Source organism: Geotrypetes seraphini, chromosome 2, assembly GCF_902459505.1.
Source record: "Geotrypetes seraphini chromosome 2, aGeoSer1.1, whole genome shotgun sequence".
NCBI lineage: Eukaryota > Metazoa > Chordata > Amphibia > Gymnophiona > Dermophiidae > Geotrypetes > Geotrypetes seraphini.
This window is the reverse complement of record NC_047085.1, coordinates 495,826,996-495,853,488: the sequence shown is the minus strand read 5'-3', so window position 1 is coordinate 495,853,488 and position 26,493 is coordinate 495,826,996. Positions and strand designations below refer to the sequence as shown.

At 43.4% G+C, this 26,493-nt stretch overlaps 1 protein-coding gene across 2 annotated transcripts in view; it reads left to right on the top strand.

Moving 5' to 3' along the window:
- Positions 1-87: 87 nt before the first annotated feature.
- CDC25A (cell division cycle 25A) overlaps positions 88-26,493 on the top strand; it is a 132,101-nt gene continuing 105,695 nt past the window's right edge. The window contains exons 1-3 of one of the 2 annotated variants that reach the window (XM_033931960.1): positions 88-783; positions 9,472-9,557; positions 10,795-10,846. In XM_033931960.1, coding sequence (XP_033787851.1) covers positions 638-783; positions 9,472-9,557; positions 10,795-10,846 — 284 coding nt within the window. In that variant the 5' untranslated portion in view covers positions 88-637. The remainder of the gene's footprint in view (positions 784-9,471; positions 9,558-10,794; positions 10,847-26,493) is intronic. The other variant, XM_033931959.1, reaches the window with a different exon arrangement.

Genomic DNA, 26,493 nt, shown 5'->3' with positions numbered 1-26,493 from the left:
TCCGCTATTGGTTCAGTTGCCTGTCACTGGAGGCGAAGAAAGAAAGGTTTGCGCGCAGATTGGTTGTCACAGGTTTTGGCGCCAGATTTCGGGCGCAGTTGCGAGAGGGGGCGGGTGCTAAGAGAGGTGGTCGGTGACTCGCGGGAGAGGGCTTTCGTGACGTCAGTGGGTGCCGAATGAAAGGGAAGCTGAGACAGCTGGTGGTAGCGTGTTGCCTGCACTTGGAGGTCATGTGCTCCGGTTTAGAGCCAACACGTTACTGTAGAGCTAAAGCCTCCTGAGGGGAGCGAAGCCACTGGCTGTACTGCTTTGACGGGTTCGGCCATCTCCGTCAGACTACGGGACCTGTAATTTCTACCTTAACAGCCTTGCCTAATTTTCGTGGCGCTCTGCTTTGATTCGCCCGCGGGCTTCAGCTTTGCGCGCGCGCGCCGGCCCGTACGCGTCTGGGCGCGCGGCGGATTCTTCCGCTCCCTCCCCGGCGGACGCACCACGTGACCTGCGAGGGTTTTGATTTGTGTCGCCTCATTGGCAGGCGGTGGACCCCCACCGCGCGCGTGCGCCAGACAGCCAGCTCCGTGGCCCTTTCCCGCGGCTCCTCTCCGTCCCTCCCTTAAGCGTCTCTCTCGTCGCTGCTATGGACGTGAAGTGGAGCGGCACTGACGGCCTGGGCTCCCCGGCCCCGCTGTCCACCGTCAAATGCCTCTTTTCCCGGGAGGCATCGGTCCTGTCCCCAGTCACCAACCTGACGCTGACCTTGGACAGGCTGGAAGTGCTGGGCAGGTAACTCTCTCTCTCTCCTTTTCCTTCCATTTCGTTGCTTTGCCCCTGGCCCCGGCTGAGCTCGTCTTGTTTATTTACGAACCTTGGTGTCTCTGCTGTGGCTGGAGTTCCAGTTGCTGCCCCCGGACTGCGCCTTGAGGAGAGATACCTTAGAGACGAATCCCGGCGGTGGCCCTCGCCTCTTTACGGGAATGGCTGCACTACTTGGGCTCCTTTTACAAAGCTGCGTTAGCGGTTGAAGGCGCGCGTAATAGCGTGCGCTAATTTGACGGCCGCGCTAGCCGCTACCGCCTCCCCTTGAGCAGGCGGTAGTTTTTCGGCTAGCGCGGGGGTTAGCTCGGGCTATAAAGGTGTGCGATAAAGCCGTTAACGCGGCTTCGTAAAAGGAGCCCTTAATGTTGCTAGTGTAGCGCTACCTATAGAAGCCTTTTCCTGTCTCCTGTGCAGAGAGCTTTTGTGTAGCGAATTTGAGGTTAGTCTAGTTCAAGAGATGGCCCGTGTACAGGAGTGGGTGATCAGCATAAAGACGGGAGTGTATTGATAGTTGTGTTTTTTAAGTTTCCTGAACTCTGGAATAATCTCCCACTCTTTTTTTTTTTTTTTTTAAAGAAGTTCCATCTCTCTTTTTTTTTCTGTAAATCTTTGAAAACTATCCTGTTCGCTAAGCATTTTGGTAACTTAACTCCTTTTCGATTTCCCTTCTCTTAGTCCTTTCTTTTAACATTTTTATTATTTTATTAAATTACAATAGTGTAATACATTTAATTTGAAAATAGCAAAATATTGCACTATTTCAAACAAATAATAAATAGAATCATAACTATACCAACCCCCTTCCATCAATTATTAATATTAGTAATACTAAACATCTTTATTACTTTAATATGAAGATTTAATATCCATTTTTATAGTACCTTTCCATACCTTACCCCTATCCCATCCCAGGTGTGTAGTGAAAAAACTCAGAAAGCAATACATTATCTTTTAATGTGAAGCAGCAAATAAAGCCAATGGACTCCATATTTTGTTAAATAAAACACTAAACCCTAAACATTCTGCGTTCACTCTCTCATATCTTTATGTATTACATACATTTGTCCACCAAAGTGTATAATTTAATCTGTCATGGCTTTTCCAATTTTTTGTTTTCATTTGAACTGTAATTCCAGTTAAAATCAAGAAAAGACGTCTTTTAAATTTATCAAGGGGGGGTTTAATATGTAAAATAGTGCCACAAATTATTGCTTCGTATGTTAATGGAATATCCGATTCTAAGACTATATTTATTTGTCCCCAAATTGACTTCCAAAAACTAAATATTAGTCCTTTTTAGCCTAAACTAATTATTGTAAACAGAGACGAGTTTTCCTGGATTGAAGTCTCTGTATACAAAGCCAAGCATTTTTAGGGGTTTACAAAAAAAAAAAAACTGAGACTAAAAAAATGGGAACACATTACCCCCTTTTAATCAAAAACTTCATTGGTTGCCAATAGAGTCCAGAGTTCTGTTCAAGTTTTCCTGCATTTGTTGCAAAGCAATTTTTGGGATGCTACCAGATTATCTTGCTTCTCAGTTTTCTTTGAACTATTCTAATAAAAGCACACGTAGAATAAATTTATTTAATTATTCTTCTCTAAAATCAAGTCACTATAAGAAGTTTTTTGATAGAATGCTACCATGTCAGGCCGCTAAATTGAACACATGGCTTAGAAAACCTATACTAGAGGCTACTTCTTATTCTGACTTTAGAAAATCACTAAAGACACGCCTGTTTGACATGTTTACATCTTAGTTGTGGCACTGTTTACTTCTGCTTTTAACTTTCAATTGATGTGTTTTTAATTGTTTTAATGTATTTTATATATATTGATTGTATGTATTTTTTACTTTGTTGTGACCCATTTTGAACTTTTGGTATAGCGATATACAAAAAAATAAATTATTATTATTATTTTGTGTTATGATGCTCAAAAATATGAGTTTATGAACTGGGTTTAGTATTCTTGTAATCTGTTGGACACAGGTGCCCAGGTCTGCTTAATGTGGAAGACTTGTGTGAATCCTAAAGCTGGAATGGACAGAAAGTGCTGCAGCATCAAAACTTTCCACTTATGGAAGAAAGTCCCATGGAATTATGATCCTCCGATACTCTGTTTTTCATGCTATACTGCCACAATGGCTGGGTTGGATGGGAGGGAGGAACTGAATGTGACAAAGTACTGGGTAACTGTGCATGAAAATTCATGACATCTTACTCCAGATAGGACAAACACAGCATATGGCAATGGAAGGGAGGGAATGCTGCATGGGGGTGAGAGGGAAGAGAGATGGTCCAGGGTGCAAGGGAGGAAGACAGATAATGGACATGGGGGTGGATGAGAGGAAGAGAGACACTGGAGATGGGAGATGTTGGATCCAGGAGCAGAATGGAGTGATGGAATGATACCCGACAATGGGAGTGAGGGAAGAGAATAGGAGAAATGCTGGACCGTGGGGGGAGAGTACAGGAGGGAAGAGACAGGGGGGCTATGAAGGAAGAGCGAGCAGATGCTGAGCTATAAGGGTGAAGGAAGGAAGATGCTGAAAATGGTAGAACCTGGAGGGGGTGGCAAGGACATGGATGGGGAAATAGTTATTACGGAGGGTAGACAAATGATAATGGAGAGTACATTAAAGATGAAAGGGGATGGAAATTTGATAGGTAGCTGAAAAGTGAACGAGAAGGGTGCGAGACAGAAAAGAGATGATCAATAAGTCAAAGGCAAATTAGTGAGGGAATAGAAGGAAAGCCAAATGGAGAGCAGCCACTTGAAGGAGAATTAGCAGACAACGGACAGGAAAGAGAAACTGGTAAAGGTAGAGAAAAAGCATTTTATTTTGAAGTTTTAAATGGAATAAGGATAATATAGCAAATATATTGTTAATTTTTGATAAAGAAACATCCCCCCCCTTTGCAAAACCGAGAGAGTAGTTTTTAATGCCAACTGGTGCGCTGAATGCTCTGTGCTGCTCCCAACACTCGGAGTTCCTATGAGTGTCGGGAGCAGCGCAGAGCATTCAGGGCGCTGGCCTGCGCTAAAAACCGCTTCTGTGGTTTTGTAAAAAGGATGGGGGTTAAAGAATTTGCTTATTTTGTGTTGAGAACTTTGAATTGTTTTTTTGCGCAGGATTCTGCCAGGAGTAATATATGGTACAATACTATTGCAGGAAAAGTTTGAAGGATATAATCTGCATCACTAAAGAATTTGTTCGTACCAGCTCTTGTTGAGGATCTAAATAATATCTTTTTGACTGAGATTGAGACACATTCATTTTTCTGTGTATGCCCCATAATTTTGTGCCATGTATGTGACTCTTAGAAGATGGTGCAAAGCAAAACTCTTTCGAGCATTTTTTTTCCTGGACATGTTTTAACTTGCTGAGTAACCACACTTTGTTCTAATTTGTTTTTTTTGCACTGTTTATTAATGCTTTAATATGCAAATACATCATGATGTTGTTTTAAGATGGTTGTGGTTTTTTGTTTTTTTTTAAGAGGTGGCTTATAAAGTCTAAACAAATGTTGTGCCTATTCTAACTTCAATATCTTGGTTCCCACTATTACAAAACCATCATAAGTGATTTAAATCAGTGTAGCTTTCAAAATTTTATTTTTTTATATGAAATGTTAATTTCCAGTAATCTTAATCTGTGGCTAGGCCATTCTATGGTATGGCATCTGATTTTTATGTTAGCTTGATATTTGTGGCTTTGATGGGTAACCTGCTTGCAGTACAATGCACCATAAATCTAAGACCAGCTCCAGAGGGTAAGGTAATTTATAAAACATAGTGGAATTTTCCTGTGCTGTAGTATATTTAGTCATTATTTTTCTTTTGGGTAAGGTACTCCTACATAGCTAGACTGGTGCAAAAGCATTAGGCTATCAGGTGAACTTTTAGCCCTGCCCCTTTCAAAAGAGGCAGTGTTCTCCCCAGAAATTTTTTCCAGCCGGGTGGCATGAAAAAGTAGTCGAGTGGGGCGGAACGGGGAAATTTGGTGGTGGGGAAAATTAAGGGCTCCTTTTACTAAGCTGCAATAGCATTTTTAGCGCGTGCAGAATTGCCGCGCTACACAGCTAGAACTAACGCCAGCTCAATGCTGGCATTAGCGTCTAGCACGTGCGGCAATTCTGCGCGAGCTAAGCGCATGGTAAAACCGCTAGCGCAGCTTAGTAAAAGGAGCCCTAAATGTGTACTATTTGTATTAGTTAATTATTATTAGTTATTTTCCAATGCTCAATATGGCAGCCTTTCTTAAAGTTTGACACTTGTTCCATAATTTTTTATTAAATTTAAGAAGTATCCAATTCTAGAAGTGAATAATTAGATATTTGCCCTCTTTCAAATGCAGCGTCTCTCAAACTTTTTTAACTCCGGCACACTAAACGGAGCAAATGTTTTTTGTGGCACACTAAATGCAGCAAATAGTTTTCATGGCTGGAAAAAATTTCTGGGGAGAACACTGTTGCCGTTAGTTTTCAAGGTCCAATCACGTCAAAGACTGATGCTTATCTGGGCAGTTGTATAATAAAAAGAATGGATAAGATAACATGAGAAGTGAAATTGTCATGAATCAGAGGGATACATACCCTGTAGGTCCTAAAAGCAGGCTTGTGGATTAGATATAAACTATGAAGGCAGTGGTGTACCTAGCATATGTGACATCCGAGGCCCATCATTTTTTTTACACCCCCCATCTGTATGAAAAACATGATTTTTATAACAATCCACACATCACACAAGTGTACCTAGGAAAAGGCAACATCTTACATACTGCAGTGAGCAGTACAACATCAATACACCCATTGTAAAACTAAGCAAGCAAGTCTAGTACAGATCAATCCTACACAGTCAATCCTAACTGAAAACCATGTCTTTCAAACACACAGAACACAGAAAATACCTTTGCCTAGTATGGAATATGTAATCACAAACTAATCCCTCTCCCTTTTACAAAACTATAATGTGGTTTTTAGCCATGGTGGTAACAGCTCAGACTCTCATAGAATTTTGAGCAATTACCATCATGGCCGGTGCTAAAAAAAACGCTCTACAGTTTTGTAAAAGGGGGAATAAAATAGAAAAATGTAGACAAAGGTTAAATTGAACCAAGAAGCTGGACTCTGTATACAATGCAACACCACAGAAACAGCGATGCATCTCCCTTAAAGCAAAAAAATAAATATAATTTTTTTCTGCATTGTCTTCTCTAGTTTCTGCTTTCCTCATAGTCTTGTCACTCTCTTCCTTTCATCCACTGTCTACCCTCTCTCTGCCCCTTCTATATGGCATCTTCTCTCCTTGTATTTCCCTTCCGTCTCTCCCTTCACCCTTATTATTCTGGCATCCATCTTCTTCCCTTCCGTCCTCCAATGGTCTGGCATCTCTCTCCAGTTCTTCCCTTCCCTCTCCCACACGCCCATGGTCTGGCATTTCACTCTCTCCTCTCCCTTCCCCCAACTTCCATCAGCATCTGCCCCCTTTCTTTCCCTCCAACCCAGTCCATCCAGTATCCTTCCCCCTTATGTCTCTCTCTCCTTTCCCTGCACACCAATTCCATCAGCATCTGCCCCCTTTCTCTCCCTCCACCACCATTCCATACCACCCTGACCCCCTTTTTCTCCCTCTACCACCCTTCTATGCTCCTCTCTCCCTCCAAACCAGCAAGGTCCCATGATGACTGCTTCTGTTGCCTCTGCCTCTGGAAGATATAAGTGATGTAGGAGGGGGTGGGCCGGCAGACGCAGGGAGTTGTGACAAGGTTCTGCAATGACTGCAGCTGCCAGTCCACCCCTTCCAACGTCACTTATGTCTTCCGGAGGCAGAGGCAGCAAATGCAGTCATCGCAGGACTTTCCTGCACTTCAGTGTGGCTGCCAACTCTGCTTCGAAATAAGTACGGCAGCCGCGCTGAGGTGCAGGTGCCATTTAGAGCAGCTCGGAAGGTTCTGGATCCAGCCGGCTGTGTACCCCCCTAAGGCTGGCACCCGGGGCGGTCTGCCACTGTATGAGGGGACAAAAATAATAAAAAGAATGGATAACTTGACCGATTTAGACATGTCATACAATTATAACCACAAAAATATGTCATAAAATGTAATTCTAAACTCAAAAGACTCCAGACGAAAAGCAGACTATAGAAAGGAAACCAGGAAAGACCGGGTAGATGAAAAGTGAAACCTGGGAAAGATCTAAATTATTGTTCAAATGAGCTTCTATTAAAACCAAAGAATAAAACCACAGCACTCGGGAAAGTAAAAAAGGGAGAGTAAAATGAACTTAACGAAAAGGTCTCTGCACTGATGAGATAAACTCGTACGCAGAATAAATGTGAACACGCGACAGTGGGGCTATGATATTTGATCTGTTAAAAGAGGCGCCAAAAAGAGGCGTCGGCAGTGGATTGAATGCACAATGATAGGGGAGGGGGCATCGGGCTGTTAAGAAAGGCTGCTTTAATAAATAAATGAAAATACTGGTGAAAAACTAAATAAAAAACCAAAACCATGATAAAATGCTGAACCTGACTGCAAGTGGTAGTGAAAGTAGCATAAGGCACCAGAGCTGCTTAGAATAAAGAACCGTGCTGTACATGAGGAGAAAAAAAGAAAGAATGAGGTGATAAGATGTAAAGTGCTGGCCCCTCACTGCACCACTTGATAAAACTAAGGAGCGATGTTCTACCTTCACAAGATTCTACAGGGTGAACATAGCGGCACATAGGGAGGCCCTATTTGGATCCTTGGTATTATCAACAGGCCTGTCTGCCCCACCCTAGATATAGGGGACTGCTTTTGTTTGTCTCAAGTTTTCAAGACTGATGGCCTTCTTGTCCTAGAATGATAGATTAGATTCTTACCTTGATAATTTTCATTCTAATAGAGAGGCACATCAGTCTTGAAGCCTACCCTGTCATACGTTCAATTTAGCCTGCTTTCTGCCTCACATAAGTATGCATTGCCAAATGTCTGGATTTTTTATATCTGTCAAGCAGGTATTAGAAGGGGGAAGATCTATCTTCAGGAAGAAATATGGGAGTTCCAAGCTCCAAAACTGTTGGTGCAGGTCGTGATTAGGTAGGTGATTGGTTGGTTCCACCTTGTGTTTACCAAATTAAATTGTTGTAATTTTGGTTCATTAAATGGTATCTCAAGTGTCAAGTTTTATTATTTTTAATATACCGACCATGGACAAGTATCTAGCCGGTATACAATGTTAAAATAAAATAAGATTAAAATAATACTTATAGGAACATTAAAAGACATTTTACGAAGACAAAGGGGTAAAAGGGAAAAAGGGGGGGGTTGATAGTTATATCGTTTAAAAAAAAAAAAATTTAGGAGTTGAAAAGAAAAGGGAGGGTGTGGGGATGTAACATTAGGGATGGTGTTGCTTCTTAAAAGCGGTTGGCAAACTTTTGAGAATGAGAAGTTTAGAAGCTGTGGCATGCATCTTGAAATAAGAACGTTTTTAGTTTAATCTTGAATTTGTCAAAGATTTTCGTGGCGGACATGAGATGGCAAGGCGTTCCACAAAGTTGGAGCAACTACGGAGAAGTTAGTTTTCCTAGTGTAGTAGAATTCTTTGATAGAACGGACAATAAGTTCTGATTTGCTGATCTGAGAGTCCAGGAAGGGCAGAGAGGGATGATGGGTTTATCCATGAAGGGTGAAAGACACAAGAGTTTGATTTTAAAGACTAGCATTAGTATTTTATAAGTGATATGGTGTGTGACAGGTAGCCAGTGGGCTTCTTTCAGAAGAGAAGTAACATGATCATATTTCCCTTTCTTATGAATAAGAAATATGCCTTATTTTGAATGAGCTGTAGACGCCGTAGTTCTTTTTGAGGAATTCCATTATATAGAGAATTACAGTAATCTAGATGAGAGATGACCAATGAATGAACAAGAGTTGTGATAGCTTTAGTTTTGAGGATAGAAGTTAGAGAACGGATAGGCCGAAGTTTATAGAAGCAGGTTTTTACAACGGAACTGATCTGGTTGTGAAAGGTTAAATCTTTGTCTGATTACTCCAAGAAGTTTTATTTTTTATTCCATTTTTATTGGACAAGATTTAATGAAGATTTTTCCTTTTATTATTTATTTGTCCTTAATCGAAAAAAGAATGCCACAAGAGCAGTCCAGTTTCCAAACCTGTGAGATCTGGTGTAGAGAACCTCCTTAACAACTTTCTGCTCTGCTTCTCAAATCTGTGAGCTGTGCTTCTTCTCTTCAGTTCATACCAAAGCAGATAGATAGCCCTATAAGAAAAAAAGGTAAACTAGGGAGGGGCTATCTATCTGCTTTGGTAGAGGCTCTCTACACCAGATCTCATAGGTTTGGGAACAGAACCAAGTGTTCAAGACTGATGTGCCTCTACTAGAATGAAGATTATCAAGGTAAGAGCCTAATCTATCTTTACAGCTCTATCTGTATTGGATATTAAATACAGAGTATGTGAAGAGGAGCACATTAAATCATAGGCTTACTTATTCTCCTGTGCAATGATCATGTTGCCAGTTATTTAACGATTTTTCTGGTTGTACTACCTTACTATGATCAGTCTAAACTGTGCTGGTTGAATAGAGATGGTCAATTTTTTAAAAGGAATGTCTTGTTAATTGTTCTGTTTTGAATACTTTACAGTCCACATGAAATTCCTAAGCAGAGGCCAGCAATGAGAAGCAGGATTGCTTTCCAGAGAATGGAGTCTTCAGACTTCACAGATGCAGGTTTGTGAAACAGAACATGACTAGAAAGACAGAAAAATATTCTTTATTAAAAAATTGTTAAATTCTTCTGGTTTTCAGGGCTGAGCTAATATTTCTTGTTTGAGATGGGGTCAGTAATTACAAATTTAACTGTTCAAAGCATGAGAATGTTAAACTGATCTGCTCCTTCTTGCTGCAAGACCTGGATTTGGTTCTTAGCGTAGGTGTTTTTACTTCCAGGTGGTTGGGATGTTTTACCAATAGCATACAGTAGTCCTGGGCAAAGAATTGGGCATTCTGCATTAGCAACACCTAGTGGCTCAACGTAGGATCCATGATTGCAGGTTTCTGGAAGGAGCCCTGTTATATGACCCCCTTGTCATGAAAACTCTGCATTGATGCCACCAAAGTAGTTTGGAGAGGCAACTGGCATTCTCGCTATTTTTGACCTGACAAAAGTTTCCTCCTCCTCAAGTCACTAGTCTTAGACCAGGTCTCATCTCGGTCCATGAGACCCAACCAGTCAATCAGATTTTTTAGGATATGCACGATGAATATACGTATGAGGTGTGTTTGTGTGTGTTCTCCCAGGGGAGCTCAGAATGGTTTACATTAATTTATTCAGGTACTTGAGCATTTTTCCCTGTCTGTCCCAGCAACTTCACAATCTATCTAATGTACCTGGGGAAATTTGAGGGGGGGATTTAAGTGACTTGTCCAGAGTCACAAAGAACAACATGCGTTTGAAATTTGAACCCACAGCCTGAGTGGTGCTGAGGCTGTAGCTTTAACGCTGCGCCACACTCTTATTATGCATATTCTGAAAACCCGATTGGCTCGGTGTGCCCCAAGGTCTGGGTTGAGTCTCTCAGACATCAGAATTGAAGTTGGGGGGGAGGCTGTTCGGCCCAGCGCTTCTGCGTCCTGTTTACAGTGTCGGGAAGCAGGTATAATGCGAAGGCAATGCCAGTCTATCACAGAGCCCAGGAAGGACTGCACGATCGACTCGCGTTGCCTTTGTGATTTACTGGTTGATCGCAATCGACCTTTTGGGCACCCCTGCTCTAGTTCATGTCAGAAAATGCAGAAGAGTAAACTCATACCAGTGCATGAAGCAGTTTCTAAGACTCAAATCTGATATTTATTTTTTTATATTCAGAATTTTTATAATGCTTGATATAAGGGCAGCCAGAAAAGATTGTGTTTTAATTGATTGGGGTGAGTGAGAAATTAACATATAATCATTTTTCATTCTTAGGTCTTGGACTGGAATCGCCTTGTTCTCTGGATCTGAAAAACATCAATGAAACGTAGGTTTTGATTTATTTGCTGCTGCTTTAAGTACCTGTAATACACACACATCCTGTAGAAGAAGAGAGAGCTAAGGTCTCCCTTTATCAAATGATGAGTAGCCAGGGGATGCTAGGACCTCAAGGTATTTGTCACTTCATTTACTCAGTCTTATGCTGATCTGAGTTCAGTGTGAAAAAGTATCTTCCAAAATCCTGCAGACATAGTGGATGTGTTCCTGGCACCCTTGTGTATCAGAATAAAAGTAGATTTGTTCTAGCTTCTGTAGCAACGTGCACATATCTCATTGAATATATCCAGATAACATTTTTTCACATTTCTAAATGAAATTCATGTTGACAAACATTGAGCACTCTGGTCTCATTCTACCAGTATCTGTCTTTTGTAGGTAATTTTTTCTGTTATTGTGGGTAAAGCTTTGTGCAGACCATTTGAAATTTAATATTTCATGCAGAACCCCATGATTGGTAACTTAAGTGTGTCTTCCAATGTTGAACACCTTTCTTTCCTTTGTCATTTTATGCACTAGTATTCAGGAGATCATTAAGATCTTACACCCATACTTTAACTCAGTGTCAGGGGCCATAACTCCAGATGGGTTAGGTTTTTCACATTTCCATGATCGTAATGAACTTCACTCATAAATTTGAAATATCCTTAATTCTAATAGTTGCTGATCTTTATCTGTGTACAGGTCTTGGTGGTCTTGCTGAAGAGACTAGTAATGCTATAGAAATAGGTGGTAGTAGTAGACTTGGGACTGGATGCACTAAAAATGGTCATTAAGACCATGCAGGTCGCTGTGGGCTGATTTTGTTTTTTTGGCTGATTTCAAATCGATGTTCAAACTGCTTTCCAGGAGTCGCCATGCAACAAATCACTCAAAATTGGAAGGATTATACCAATTAAATTATACGTTCTGGTGGAACTCTGTTTGTCATATTTACAAAATGTAAAAAAATAATAGCGTTACAACAAAGGAATCTTCACAATTTTAAGAAAATTTGGCAACCATTGACTAATTATTCAAATGATCAGACTTCTTAGCACATTGATAGTAGTTATATAGGAATGGGGTGGGATATGTATAATTTTTAGAAATATGAATTGAGGAAATGGGGAGGGATTTATCATTTATGATTTGATATATTGATGATAGTTACAAATGCTATGTAATAATTAATTATATTATATGTGATTTAATTGTTGTAAGAATGGAAAATTAATAAATAAAAATTTTTTTTTTTTTAAAAACTGCTTTCCATGTAAATGAGTTTTGCGGAGGGCAACCGTAATCCCTTCCGATTGCTTGTTTTGAAAGTAACTCTCACACGTGAAGCCCCAACGCAGCCGCCTGCCACTCAGCTGTTTTGGCTTTTTTTTTTTTTTTTAATGGCACAGATGTGCATGTGTTAAATATGTACTATACCTGTCCCCATTAAATTTAAAAAAAAACAACTCCAAAAGCCAACCTGTGCCAGCTCTGCCCCAGAACCCCCACACACAATCCCGACCCTCTCCCTGTGAGGATTCTTGGCAGGAGGATGCCCACCCTCTCCTGCCATGGCATGTTTTATTGCATCCGGTCCCCTTCCGATCCTCCCACCACCTCACCAAAGTCCCCAAAAGAAGGCCATTGTGGGCTGGGGGGGGTCAGGTCAGCCCCCCACACCATCTCCCCTCCATACCTTGTAGGTATTATCGTCTTTGAAATCCTGCAGGAGAGGTGCTCAGTAGACGTTTGTACTATTGAAAAGGCTAAAACACAAAACACAGTGAAGATGATCAAGCAGCAAGTTTTAAAAGCCTGATCAAATTTTCTTTAAACCTGTGCTGTAAGGAATCATTTTATTGATTGGCCTGTATCAAGAGTCTACATGAGAAATTGTAACAAAGATTCCTTACAGCATAAGTCTGAAGAAAATTTATTAATATAAGACTTTTGCAACATGCTGCTTTATCTCCACTGTGTTTGGTGCTTTTATATCCTGTGGAGTTTTGTTCTTCTGTTTTGTTTTTCTATTGAAAGGGCTGTAATTTTTCTCTGCTAGAAGTCTTGATCCTTTCCAATTTTGTCTCAACTTAGAAAAGTTTGTCTGAAAATTGCAACTTAAAATTGTATTTTGTTGACCAAGAAGATGCCTCTTCTGATATATATTGAGTGAAAGAGGCTTCTCGGTGGTCCCTGCCTTGTTTGTCCAGTTCTATTTTATGTACTTTTAATATTGTGGTATTGAAAGATTTTGAGAAGAAAGGAACAGCATACTGGGATTATTTAAACATAAACTGACTTCCATAGTGTCCTTCCCACTATTCCAGACTAGTGGGATAATCTCATCTATTGACTAGCATGTGGAGATAGCAAATACTGAAGGACTGTGGTTGGGTAGGACCTATATAAGGCAGCTCTTTTCTGTGAATTCTGTCTTCAAGTAAGTGGATGGTCGTGACAATGGGCTCTGGATTCTGAATAGACTGCTTCTGGTCCAGTTGGTCAACTGGCTCCCAGTTGAGCCCTCTTGACACAGACCTTTGGGGTGCATGCTTAGTGGTGCCAGCCTCTGCCTCCTAGCCCCCTCTTCTTCTCCCCCTCTGCCTCCTAGCCCCCTCTTCTTCCCCCCCCCCTCTGCCCCTGGGTACTATCTGTTCTCTGGGTGGGGGCAGCGGATGCAGTCGCTAAGTCCTATCTCATTTGACTCCCATTCAGAGAGTGGTTCCTTTATGGCAAGGATCTCACAGATCTGATGAAGGAATTGGGAGAGACCAAACCCCAGCAGCTGCCAGAGGATAGACCAAATGGCTCCTCCTAAGCGAGTTCTAGTTCTGCCCTGTCAAGATTTCGAGGGAGTAGGCAATATTGGCCTGGGCATCTGCAGTTTGGTCAGTCAGCCAAGGTGGCCAACACGCAGTTTCCTTTCAGACCAACAGGCAGCCTGGTGGTCAGTCCGGAAAGTCTGCTGTTCCTTCCCACAACTCATACTGAGAAGAATTGGGCCCACTCCTCTCTTCTGCCAGTGGGAGGTCGGCTTTCAGTTGTTTTTGGAGGAGTGATCTGCAATAACAGAGACATGATGGCAGATAAAGGTCAAATGGCCCATCCAGTCTGCACCCATATCTCCTCCTCTCCCTGAGAGATCCACATGCCTGTCTCGTGCTTTCTTGAATTTAGACATAGTTATGCAGCAAGATGATCCAAGATGCAAAGGTCTACCTTTGGCTGAGGAGAAACAAAATTCCGTTTGGATTAGCTGAAGTCCTGACTTGAATCCAATAGAAATAATGTGACAAGTTCTGAAATGAGCAGTTCATGCATGAAAACCTTCAGTGTGTCTGAATTAAAGTAGTTCTGCAAGGAAGAATGAGCTAAGATTCCTGAACAGTGGGTATGAAAGACTACAAACAAGTGCTTTCAATAATTTTGATGATGCTGCTAAAGGTTGTGCAACCAGAGTCTAGTGGGTAGTTAATTTTTACATGAGTAATATGAGTATCGAATAACTTTGTTCCTTAAATGAAGTAATTAAAAAAAAAAAAGCAGATTCCCCTTTTATTAAAAAAAAAAATTTAAAGATCAGAAACCATTCAGTGGGACCTTGGTTTGAACATAAGAATTGCCGCTGCTGGGTCAGACCAGTGGTCCATCGTGCCCAGCAGTCCGCTCACGCGGCGGCCCCTAGGTCAAAGACCAGTGCTCTAAATGAGTCCAGCCTCACCTGTGTACTTTCTAGTTGAGCAGGAACTTGTCCAACTTTGTCTTGAATCCCTGGAGGGTGTTTTCCCCTACGACAGACTCCGAGAGAGCGTTCCAGTTTTCTACTACTCTCTGGGTGAAGAAGAACTTCCTTATGTTAATACAGAATCTATCCCCTTTTAATTTTAGAGAGTGCCCTCTCGTTCTCCCTACCTTGGAGAGGGTGAACAACCTGTCTTTATCTACTAAGTCTATTCCCTTCAGTATCTTGAATGTTTCGATCATGTCCCCTCTCCTCTGAGAGAAAAGAGGCCCAGTTTCTCTAATCTCTCGCTGTACGGCAATTCCTCCAGCCCCTTAACCATTTTAGTCGCTCTTCTCTGGACCTTTTCGAGTAGTACCGTGTCCTTAATTTAAGGCAACCAGTGCTGGACGCAGTACTTCAGGTGAAGGCGCACCATGGTCCAGTACAGCGGCATGATAACCTTCTCTGATCTGTTCGTGATCCCCTTATTTATCATTCCTAGCATTCTGTTCGCCATTTTCGCCGCCGCCGCACATTGTGCGAACAGCTTCATCGACTTGTCGATCAGAACTCCCAAGTCTCTTTCCTGGGAGGTCTCTCCAAGTACCACCCCGGACATCCTGTATTTGTGCATTAGATTTTTGTTACCGACATGCATCACTTTACACTTATTACATTACATTACCTTAGGGACTTCTATTCCGCCTATATCTTGCAGTTCAAGGCGGATTACAAAAGAGCTAACTGGACATTTCCAGTGAAGTTACAACAGTTTTGGGGTTGTTGTTTTTTTTGGTTACAAGGGAGGAGAGGTACCTGGATTAATTCCGGAAGAACTTGCAAGTTGGAAATTGCAAATTATCTACACTGAACCTCATCCGCGAGCATAATTCATTCCAGAAGCATCCTCGTAAACCAAAGCACTCGTATATCAAAACGAGTTTCCCGCTAGGCAGTAAGGGAAACGCGGATGATTCATTCCACATCCCAAAAACAGATCCACTCCACCCCCCTGAGGCCACTAGTGCTGCGGCTTCCACCTCACCCCACCCCCAAACCCTTACCTGCAGTAGACACTGGCATATGCCAACCCATAGGAAATACGCGTGCCGGTGCTGAAAGATCCTGCTACAAATTCTGCGCTGGGCTGCTGCATGGCCTTGAGCATCTGCACATGCTCATGGCCTTCTGGCTCTCACTCTCCGAGATTTGACTGTATATACAATAGGGGAAATCTTGAATGGGGTTGGGGGGCAATCTTTTCATCAGTGTTAAGTGCACTTTAGTACATTTAGAACAAATTTAGAAGTAATTTAATTTTTGTGTATTCCTTGTTTTTGTTTTTTTAATAGCACCTAAAATTGAAGGATGGTTTTGTTTTTTGCAGGATAATTTAATTTTGGTGTTTTTATTCTGTCTTAATGTTTAAGATGTGATCCCACCCAAGTTTGGGCATTATACAAATTAGAACATTGTTACATTGTCTCCATCACCTCTACCAGGATACTGTTCCAAGCACCTACCACCCTTTCCGTAAAAAGTATTTCCTTAGACTCTGTAGTAATCTTTAATCCCTTCACTTTATCCTATTCCCTCTCATTCCAGAGGTTTTTTTTTCAATAAGAGACTCATTTCATGCACACTTATGCCATGTAGGTATTTAAATGTCTATCGTATCTCCCATCTTCTGTCTTTCCTCTAAATTGTACACATTGAGGTCTTTGTCCCTGTACATCTTATATTGAAGACCTCTGACCATTTTAGTAGGCTACTTCCTGGACCAACTCTATCTTATTTATATTCTTTTCTTTTTTTTAGGTATGGTCTCCAGAATTGTCATATCTATTGATTGTATAGTCTGCATATTTATCTCGAAGCCATATTGAAGCATGATGTCACTCATTGTCAAATCTGACTCTTCTCCATTTTCCCTGACAATGCATTCTTAATACTAAGTTCAATAATTTCTGAGAGTAAGCCCCCTCGTTTCTGAGCTTGATTGTTGTTCTGATAACTTTTGGTAGGACATCTTGTCCTGTACTGTTGCTTGAGTTTATCTTGTTTGTATTTGTCTTCTTGAAAAGTCTCAAAATGTCCAAGGCTGCTACCATCAGCAGATAACCAATGTTGTAATAGTCAGCAGATGCTTGCCAGATTTCTGGAGCAAAGATGAATCTCTTACAGAGCATATTGTTTCTTGCTGACAGTAAGAAATATGATTGTTCAGAAGCTTGAGTTCATAAGCACAATGTCTCTCTTAAAAAAATATAACTTTTGGGGTCTCTTAGGGGTCTTCACCTTCATTCTCATGATGGTCTTATTCCCTATTATTCTTCCTCATTAGTGTTCAATTTTGAGCAGCTAACCAAGTCCTGCATAGCTGCTTCATATTTTCATATCTTGCCTTTTTGCCAGTTGACTGTAAACCTGGGGAACATGAGTAGTAGTTTGGGTGACAGTGAAGCCCTTTTAGATTCTTTTAGGGCATCTAGTAACTCCTATTAGGGACTGAACAGTTTCAGCAAATATTCACACAGAGAAAGAAGACAAGGTAACCAAAGGAGGGAGCGAGCCAGTTGTTTCATTTCCCTTCACCTTATATAGGGACAAATTACAGTGGTACCTTGGTTTGCGAGCATAATTTGTTCCAGAAGCATGCTCGTAAACCAAAATACTAGTATATCAAAGCGAGTTTCCCCATAGGAAATAATGGAAACTCACTTTGATATATTCCCCCCCCCAAGAACCGGCATTGCTCCCCCCGCTCATAAAGGCCCCCCTGCGATCCAGCAAACCCCTCCCCCCCGTTCGCATCACACCCCCTCCCCGCCGCAATCCGGCATCCCCCAGGCATCCACCCACCCACCAGATCACATTTCTTACCCCCGTTTGGCACCGGCACCAACGCACAGGACATGCCGGTGCCCAAAGATCTGCCTCCTTTGCGCTGGGCCTTGAGCATCTCGGAGAGAACGGGAACCCAAAGACCTTGAGCATGCGCAGATGCTCAAGGCCCCGTTTGGCACCAGCACAAACGCACAGGACATGCTGGTGCCGGTGCACAAAGATCTGCCTCCTTTGCGCTGGGCCTTGAGCATCTTGGAGAGAACGGGAACCCAAAGGCCTTGAGCATGCGCAGATGTAATTACATCTTCGGGTACCGGCACTGGCATGTCCTGTGCATTGCTGCCGGTGCCAAACGGAGGTAAGAAATGTGATCGGATGGGTGGGTGGATGCCTGGGAGGGTGTCAGATCGCGGGGGGGGCGCTCGTAAATCGAGAGACGCTCGGTTTCCGAGGTGCCGATTTTGCGGATGTTTTGCTCGTCTTGCAAAACACTCGCAAACCGGTGCACTCACAAACCGAGGTACCACTGTACACTGTTTCAGTCTTTTTCTATATATAAACTAGCAAACATTAGTCCATTACAAGTCAATATTAAGCCAATATAATGAAAAATACACAAATAGCTCACTAGAGAATACCAGTGGTAGCTCTGACTTGAATGCAACGTTCATCCTACCATGCCAGCTCAGATTCATGGGTCTTGCTTTCCTACCAGCAGATAGACATAAAAAGTGTTCTGTTATATCAATGCAGGAGTTCATACGTTAGGTGTTATCCATATATAGTTGTGAACTGTGTAGAAGGATGTCAATCACATCTTTCAGCTCTTCCCACCCCCCTTCATCCAATGGAGTATAGTGCCTCTCCAGTGTTTTTCATCTGCAAGCAAACTGAGAATGTTTTGCTCAGCTCTTTTTTTTTTTTTCTTAATTTTCGGGCATTTTCAGCTTTTTTGGCATGGCTTTGGTGCTAGGAGGTCTACATTTTTGAGGTCTACTCTGCCTGGGAGAGGATGTAGACCCGCAAGGGCAGGCTGCTGTTCACAGGGCATCCTCTAGGTTTACCTATGGAGCCAGCCCGCTTTGTGATCTGTTGAAGCTTGGGGCCTGCTCAACTGTTGATTTATCAGAGGCTTAAGCGCAGGCTATGGGAACCCTACGTAACAACCCTTTGGGTATCGGGGAGCCAGCTTGTTAATCTCCTTCCCATCATGTTGCGCAATTCTCTTTGGGTGGAATACTCAAGTCGATGTCTGTTCTGACTAGCAGCCGGAAGATCTTCAGTGGAGGACAGTGTCCAGCAGAATTTGAAGCAGAAAAGTCCTTCAGGCAGGCTGCAGCAAAGCTGACGCAGACGGGCACAGCAGAAGCAACAGTAAGTATAGCTCATTATTTCCTATGCAGAAAATCATGAGGGTCAGGAGAGTGTCTTAAAAAAAGAAAATCAAATTTTAAGGGTTTCTGGGGCTATGATTAGGTTCCCCCACCTCCAAAATCCCTTTCTCTGAATTTTTTAAACCTCATGGGCTGTTTTTGTTGCAATTTTTCTGGCGGTGGCAATCTTGGATCCTTTTTTTTCTAAAGCCTCCATCTGCCTCAAAACCCCTTGTTTGGCTAAGGATCACCTGAAATGAACTCCTCGGGCCAAGCTGCTCCTGTATCATGCCATTTGTAAGTGTATTTGTGCACTTTTAATGGCAAGGAAGTTGGTGTGTTTATGTGCTGTGGGACACATGAGGGAAAGGGTGGGAGCTTCAGGCTCAGCCTCCTTTGAGTCTTCCAGTACTGGGGAACCCCAGATGATATGCACAACAGGGAAAAAGTCCTACTCGGAAGCCACAAGCAGTGAAGGCACAAAATGCAAGCACGTGGATGCGGCAGAGGCCATTAAGAACATAAGATTTGCCACTGCTGGGTCAGACCAGTGGTCCATGGTGCCCAGCAGTTCGCTCACGCGGCAGCTCTTGGGTCAAAGACCAGTGCCCTATTTGAGTCTAGCCTACTGGCGTATGTTCTGTTCCATTAGGAACTTATCCAACCTTTTCTTGAATCCCTGAAGGGTGCTTTCCCCTTTAACAGCCTCCAGAAGAGCGTTCCAGATTTCTACCACTCTGGGTAAAGAAGAACTTGCGTTTGTACGGAATCTTTTCCCTTTTAATTTTAGCGAGTGCCCTCTTGTTCTCTTCACCTTGGAGAGGGTGAACAATCTCTTTTTCTACTAAGTCAATTCCCTTCAATATCTTGAATGTTTCGATCATGCCCCCTCTGTCTTCTCAAGGGAGAAGAGGTCCAGTTTCTCTAGCTTCTCAATGTACAGCAACTCCCCCTGTCCCTTAACCATTTTTGTCCCTCTTCTCTGGACCCTTTTGAGTAGCGCTATGTCCTTTTTCATGTGCCAGTGTTGGTCGCAGTATTCCAGGTGGGGGCATATCTTGACCTAGTACAGCGGCATGATAACCTTCTCAAATCTGTTTGTGATCCCCTTCTTAATCATTCCTAGCATTTTGTTTGCCCTTTTCACCGCCTCGGCACATTGCACGGACGGTTTCATTGACTTGTCTACAAGTACCAAGTCTCTTTCCTGGGGGCTCTCTCCAAGTATAGCACCGGACATCCTGTATTCATGCATATAATTTTTGTTACCGACATGCATCACCTTGCACTTATCCACATTGAACCTCATTTGCATTTCGCAGCCCATTCTTCGAGCGTATATCTCTATGTAGGTCTTCGCAATCCTTCTGTGTCCTCACTACTCTGAATAACTTTGTATCATCCGCAAATTTAATCACCTCACTTGCCGTGCCAATTTCTAAGTGGTTTATAAATACATTGAAGAGCATAGGCCCAAGCACCAAATCCTGCGGCACTCCACTCATGGTGCTTTTCCAGTCCGAGTATTGTCCATTCATTCCCACTCTCTGTTTTTTATCCGCCAAGCAGTTTTTAATCCACGTGAGTATATGACCCTCGATTCCACGGTTTGCAATTTTTCGAAGTAGACGTTCATGCAGAATCTTGTCGAACGCCTTCTGAAAATCTAGATATACGATGTCGATTGGGTCACCCTTGTCTATCTGCCCAGTCAGAGGTCCTGCAGGTGTTCATAGGGCTACCTGTTCAGGGACTTACCCCAGAGTTTTTGAATCTCTTGTGAAAAGCTTATTTGATGGGTTCAAGAAGCGTTGCTCTGCCTTGGGGGTGCATCAGCATTGAACCAGGGAGAGTTCCCTCCCCTGAGGGTGTCTCTGCCTTGGATAAAGCCGGCCCCAAGCATCAGTGACCAATTGGAGCAGGATAGGAGCTCCATCTCTATGCTTTTATATACTATGGCTCAGCTACTCCCTTGGATGATTTGGGGTCCCTAGCTGGGACTGGGAATAGGGTAATGATATTTGCTGTCAACTAAGGGGACAACCCCTTGGTGTGGTGACTGTTCAAGTCTGCTACCATCACACGTGTTTTGGATGTGCTCAGTGAATTAAAGTTGAAACCCCAATGGCCATCCACCTTGCAATGCTCAGATCTCCTTTTTCCCTGTGCAACCGGACATTACCTTGCTGGTCACTGATCATTGGAAATCCCCAGCAGGTTCCCTGAAGGTGGCAAAGGCTATGACCAGATTCTACCCTATGGCTCTGGAGTCCCAACAGCTGTTTTCTCAGCTGAATGTGAATTCTACGGTGGCTAAAATGACCAAGCATACCTCCCTTCCTAGCAAGGGGAGGAGTGATGCTAAAGGATGCACAGGATCACATAGTAACATAGTAGATGACGGCAGATAAAGACCCGAATGGTCCATCCAGTCTGCCCAACCTGATTCAATTTAAATTTTTTTTTATTTTTTCTTCTTAGCTTTACCCAGTACTGTGCTTGGGTTCCAACTGCCGAAATCTCTGTTAAGACTTACTCCAGCCCATCTACACCCTCCCAGCCATTGAAGCCCTCCCCAGCCCATCCTCCACCAAACGGCCATATACAGACACAGACCATGCAGTCTGCCCAGTATTTGCCTTAGTTCAATATTTAATCTTATTTTCTGATTCTAGATCCTTTGTGTTCATCCCACGCTTCTTTGAACTCAGTCACAGTTTTACTCTCCACCACCTCTCTCGGGAGCACGGTGGTGGAGAGTAAAACTGTTTCTGAGTTCAAAGAAGCGTGGGATGAACACAAAGGATCTAGAATGTGGTCCTTAAAAGGCAATTTGAAGTGCTAGCTTTGGGGATCAAAGCAGCAGAACAGCCTCCTTTGTGACATGTGCCTGTCACACTAGGTTAAGGCGGAGTCCTGAGGAGGAGGGCGTCTGTCTCTAGCTGCTGATGGAAGGAGTAGATTACTTGGCAGATGCTCTCTCTTATGAACAAGGTATCAGCATACGCCATTTCTGCCCGCCAGATTCTCTGAATTAGTGAGCAGGTGATTCACACTCCAAAGCTACACTAAGCAGACTGCCCTTTAAGGGACTGATGCTCTTTGGCAAAATCTTGGCTGACCTTATAGCCATTGTGGCGGATCAAGTTTCAAGTTTATTAATAAAATTTGATAAATCGCCTATTAGAATCACTAAGCGATGTACAAATCAAAAATATAGTAAGATAAAGGAGGTACACATTTAACAATATTCTTATGTCGTAAACAAACGCGAGATTGGGAAGGAAAGGATAAAAGTTACAATTTTCAATTGGGGTAGACCTCGCCACCCCGCTGGTGAAGGCAGAGGCAATTTTTACTTTTCTCCCTCCCCCCCCCCGGGGGGGGGCCCCGTAGTTCTCGCCAGTACTTTACAGGTTCTCCATTCAGAGTCTTATCAGGGATCCAGATAGGGATTTGGCAATTGTAGATACCAACCTCAGCATTCTGGAAGGAGTGTGAGCAGATTTCATCAAACCACTGGGTCCTGCATATTCTTTGAGAAGGTCACAAGATTGAGTTCTATCATCCTCTAGATCTGTTCAATTTCCCCTCCAGAAAAGCCATAGAACCAGTTCTCGAAAAATCGAGGCTCTGGCAGATACTCCTTATACTTCATAGTGCCTAAAAAAAGGCACATAAGACTGGAGACTGATCCTTTATTTGAAATCCGTAAATGTGGCATTGAAAGTTCTGTTTTTGCATGGAGACAATTTGGTCAGTCATTGCAGCGGTAGCTTTGTGGGAATTCCTAGCCTACCCAGATCTGACAGAGGCCTACCTTCACATTCCCATTTTCCAGAACCACAGAAAATATCCGAGATTCCATGTTCTTCAAAGGCATTTCCAGTTTGTGGTGCTCCCTTTTGTGTTGGCTTCGGCCCCACACACATTCATCAAGGTGATGGTGGTTGTGGCAGCTCACCTCCACAGGATGGAGATACAAGTACAACTGTATTTGAACAATTGGCTAATCAGATCACCCTCAAGATCGGAGGGCGACAAGTGGTGGATCTCCTACAGAGTCTCGGTTGGATAGTGAACTTCAGGAAGAGTCAACTAGAGCCTACTCAGTGCATGGACTATTTTGGAATCCACTTCAACATGGTGACCGGCCAAGTCTTTCTTCCAGAGCATCCCAAACAGAAGCGCAGGAAACAAATCACACATATCTAAACATGCTGAATCCCATGGCGTGTCACTACCTTCAGGTTTTGGTCTCGATGGCAGCCACTCTGGAAGTAGTCCCCTGGGCAAGAATGCATATGTATCCCCTCAAAGATTCCCTGCTCTCCAGGTGGTCCCTGCAGCAAGATTCTCTCCAACTACAACTCCCCTGGATAGGGAAAGTAAGGAGCAGCTTATGCTGGTGGCTCCAAGAGGACTCCTTATTGAAGGGCATTGCCCTCTGGATCACCTCATGGGTGACTCTAATGACTGATGTCAACTTATTTGGCTGGGGGGCCCATTTCCAGGTTCGCCTGCTTTAGGGCCTTTGAAACCCCATCACTGAGAAATTGGTCTACAAATTGTCCGGAACTCTGAACCATTTGGCTAGCATTGAGGGAATTGGAGAGTTCACTGGCAGGAAAGGTGGTCAGTTTTCTCCAAAAATGCCACTGTGGTAGCCTGTGAACAGACGGGAATCAGAAGTGCCACATTGTTCCTGGAGGACTAGATACTGTTCAAGTGGGTGGAAAAGCATCTACAGACACTCTCCATGGCCCATGTAGTAGGAATAGAGAATGTTCAGGCTGACTTTCTCAGCTGGCAGACTCTGGACCCAGGGGAGGAGTGGTCTATGTCCCCAAGAGTGTTCAATCTCATTCTATAGTGCTGAGAAGACCAGAATTGGACTTTAATGGCTTCAGTCAAGAACACAAAGGTGAATCACTTCTACAATTGAAGAATCGAACCAGGAAGCACGGGGCTGGACACATTGGTGCAACCCTGGCCAGCAGTCTCCTGTGTTTCCACTGTGGCCCATGGTGGTCTGGATCATATACAGAATCAAGAATCATCTGGGTCTTGGTGATACTGGTAGCTCTGGACTGGCCCCGTCAGCCTTGGTATGCAAATCTAGTGCAGCTACAATGAGACAGATATCTCAAACTGCTGTTCCATCTGGGGATCCTCCATCAGGGTCCAGTTCCCATGGAGAATCTGGAGCACTTTGGTCTTAATGGCATGGCTCTTGATTGCTTGGAGCTAACCAAAAGGTTATTCAGAGGTGGTAGTCTTGACTCTCCTTTCAGCAAAGAAGCCTTCAATGTTTGCAGCCTACGCTAAGGCTTGGAAGGCTTTCCAGATCTGGCACACTGGGGAACAGATAGAGCCTTTCGAGGCGCCAATTTCTGTAATCCTGGCATTTCTTCAAGCTGAGCTAGAGAGAGTTCATGTGATGTCATCTCTTAAAGTCCAGGTGGTCAGCCTCTTGTACTTCTGGGCTGGGCTCAAAGAGGAAAGCTGTTGTTGGCTTCTCATCCAGACGTTGCCCGGTTCTTGAAGGGGGTGCTTAGATTGCGTCCTCCATTGCACCAGCCTTTTCTGTCATGAAATCTTACTTTAAGACAATTTTTATTTAACAAACCAGAAAAACAGATAATAACAGTCGTTCAAGAACTATACAGCATGTATCCCCTGATCCCAATATCCCAGCCCCACCTCCCTACACCCCACCCTTTATAACAAGATAAACCAGAATATACCAATGAATATCGAACTGTCAGAAGAACCACGCACAAGAAATGACAGAAGAAAAAAGCTGCAGGCAGGAGGAAAGAGGCCTGAACAAGACCAAACTAAAAGCTGGACACTCAGGGCCCTGGACTCATGCATAGGGCCTCCGCTCCCCCTCCCCCCCCCCCCACACACATACACACAAAAGTTTAAAAAAAGAAGAAAACCCCCCCAAAACAAAAACACAAAATAAGCCAGGCCAGGGAAAGGCCACCCCAAAACCGCCAACCCCTCACCGCTCCTCAAATTATATTGCTACTTTAGCTTAAGAAGTTTGCTAAATAACATTTTGAGGTTTGCCATTTGACTTGTTAATGGATGCATCTCCTGCTTCCCTCCACGCCGCACCATCCAGCCACCCAGCAGCTTCGGCGGGAAACCCCAGCACCGACTGCCTCGCCGGCCCAGGACACCCTGCAGCACGGTGTGAAGGCAAATTAAACAGGCAAGGTATTAAGGATCATACTACAAGTTCTATGAGGCAAGGAGTATATATAAGAACCCCAGACCTGCAAAAAAAAACTTAGATTGTTGCAAGGAATGACGCACCCGACCCCTCTCAAGCAACATCAAAGTATGCAGACGGTTGCACCAAGCCCAATAAGAAGGCGCGCGATCTGAAACCCACTCCCCCAATATCATTTTCTTAGCTACCAACCCTGCCTTGCGTAAAAAGAGCCGGCCAACAACAGGGGGGAAATCGAAAAGCTTCATATGTATCTAAAAGAAACTCCACCGGAGTAAGAGGTATAGAACGGCCTAACAAAAGCTCCAAATAACGTACCACTTGTCTCCAGAAAGCCCTGACCACTGGGCATCTCCAAAAAGCATGGAGAAAAGACTTAGGTGCACCAGTACATTTCTCGCACTGCGCCGACTCTGTGAAACCGGAGTGAAATAATTGAACCCTCGTAAGATAGCTTGATGCAGCACTCGAAATTAAGTTCAGCCGAGACAGAAAGGGTCAGGATACGCTTAATAAGATATCCCATATCTAAATCAGTTGGCCTCAAGCCCAACTTTGGAGCCCACCGAACACATAAAGACTCCCACGATCAAGGCAGAGCAAGAAAACACAGCGCCTTACGCAAGGCTGAAATGGACAGGCCCTCCTCTTCAAATTGACCGAAAAAGCACAGAGCTTGTCATGAAATCTTAATGTCATCTTAAAGGGCCTTTCTAAGCCTCCATATGAGCCTCTGCAAGAAGCGTGTTTGCTGGATCTTGGAAGGCTGTATTTCTGGTGGCAGTTTCAGCAAGACAAGCTAGGAATTGTAAGCTCTTTCTTGCAGAGCGCCTTTCCTCAAGCTTATAGAGGCTGGAGTTGCACTGCGTACGGTGCCTTCTTTCCTTCTAAAGGTGATGTCAGCCTTTCATGTCAACCAAGAGATTCATTTGCCTGCTTTTCACCCTATGGGTTCAGCCAAGCAGGATAGGATATTGCAGAGGCTTAGATGTATGAAGAGTTGTGAATTTTTGTTTTTACTGCTCTACCTGGAAAGAACCAATGATTCTCAACTCTCAGACCCTTTTTGTCCTGCCATGACAAGGCAGATCAGCTTTCAAGACTTCTGTTAGATGGATTTGCATGGCAATTTCGTCAGTGTACATTGCCTGTGGAAGACATCCTCTGATTTCTCTCAAGGTGCATTTGATCAGAAATGTGCCATCTTCCTGGGTGGAATCCCAGTCAGTTCCTCCCGAAGAGATTTGTAGAGTTGCTAGTTGGTCTACTCTCCTTACCTTTACAAAGTTCTACAGAGTGGATATGGAGGCTCCTGAGGACGCTGCTTTTGGGTCCTCTGTTTTAAGGGTAGGCTCATTTGTCTATCCCTGCACTGCTCTGGTTTATCACCTAAGGTTCAGAGTCCTGTGTTGATATAACAGAATATGAGATTTTGTTCTTATCGGGATAATCTTTCTGTTAATCAT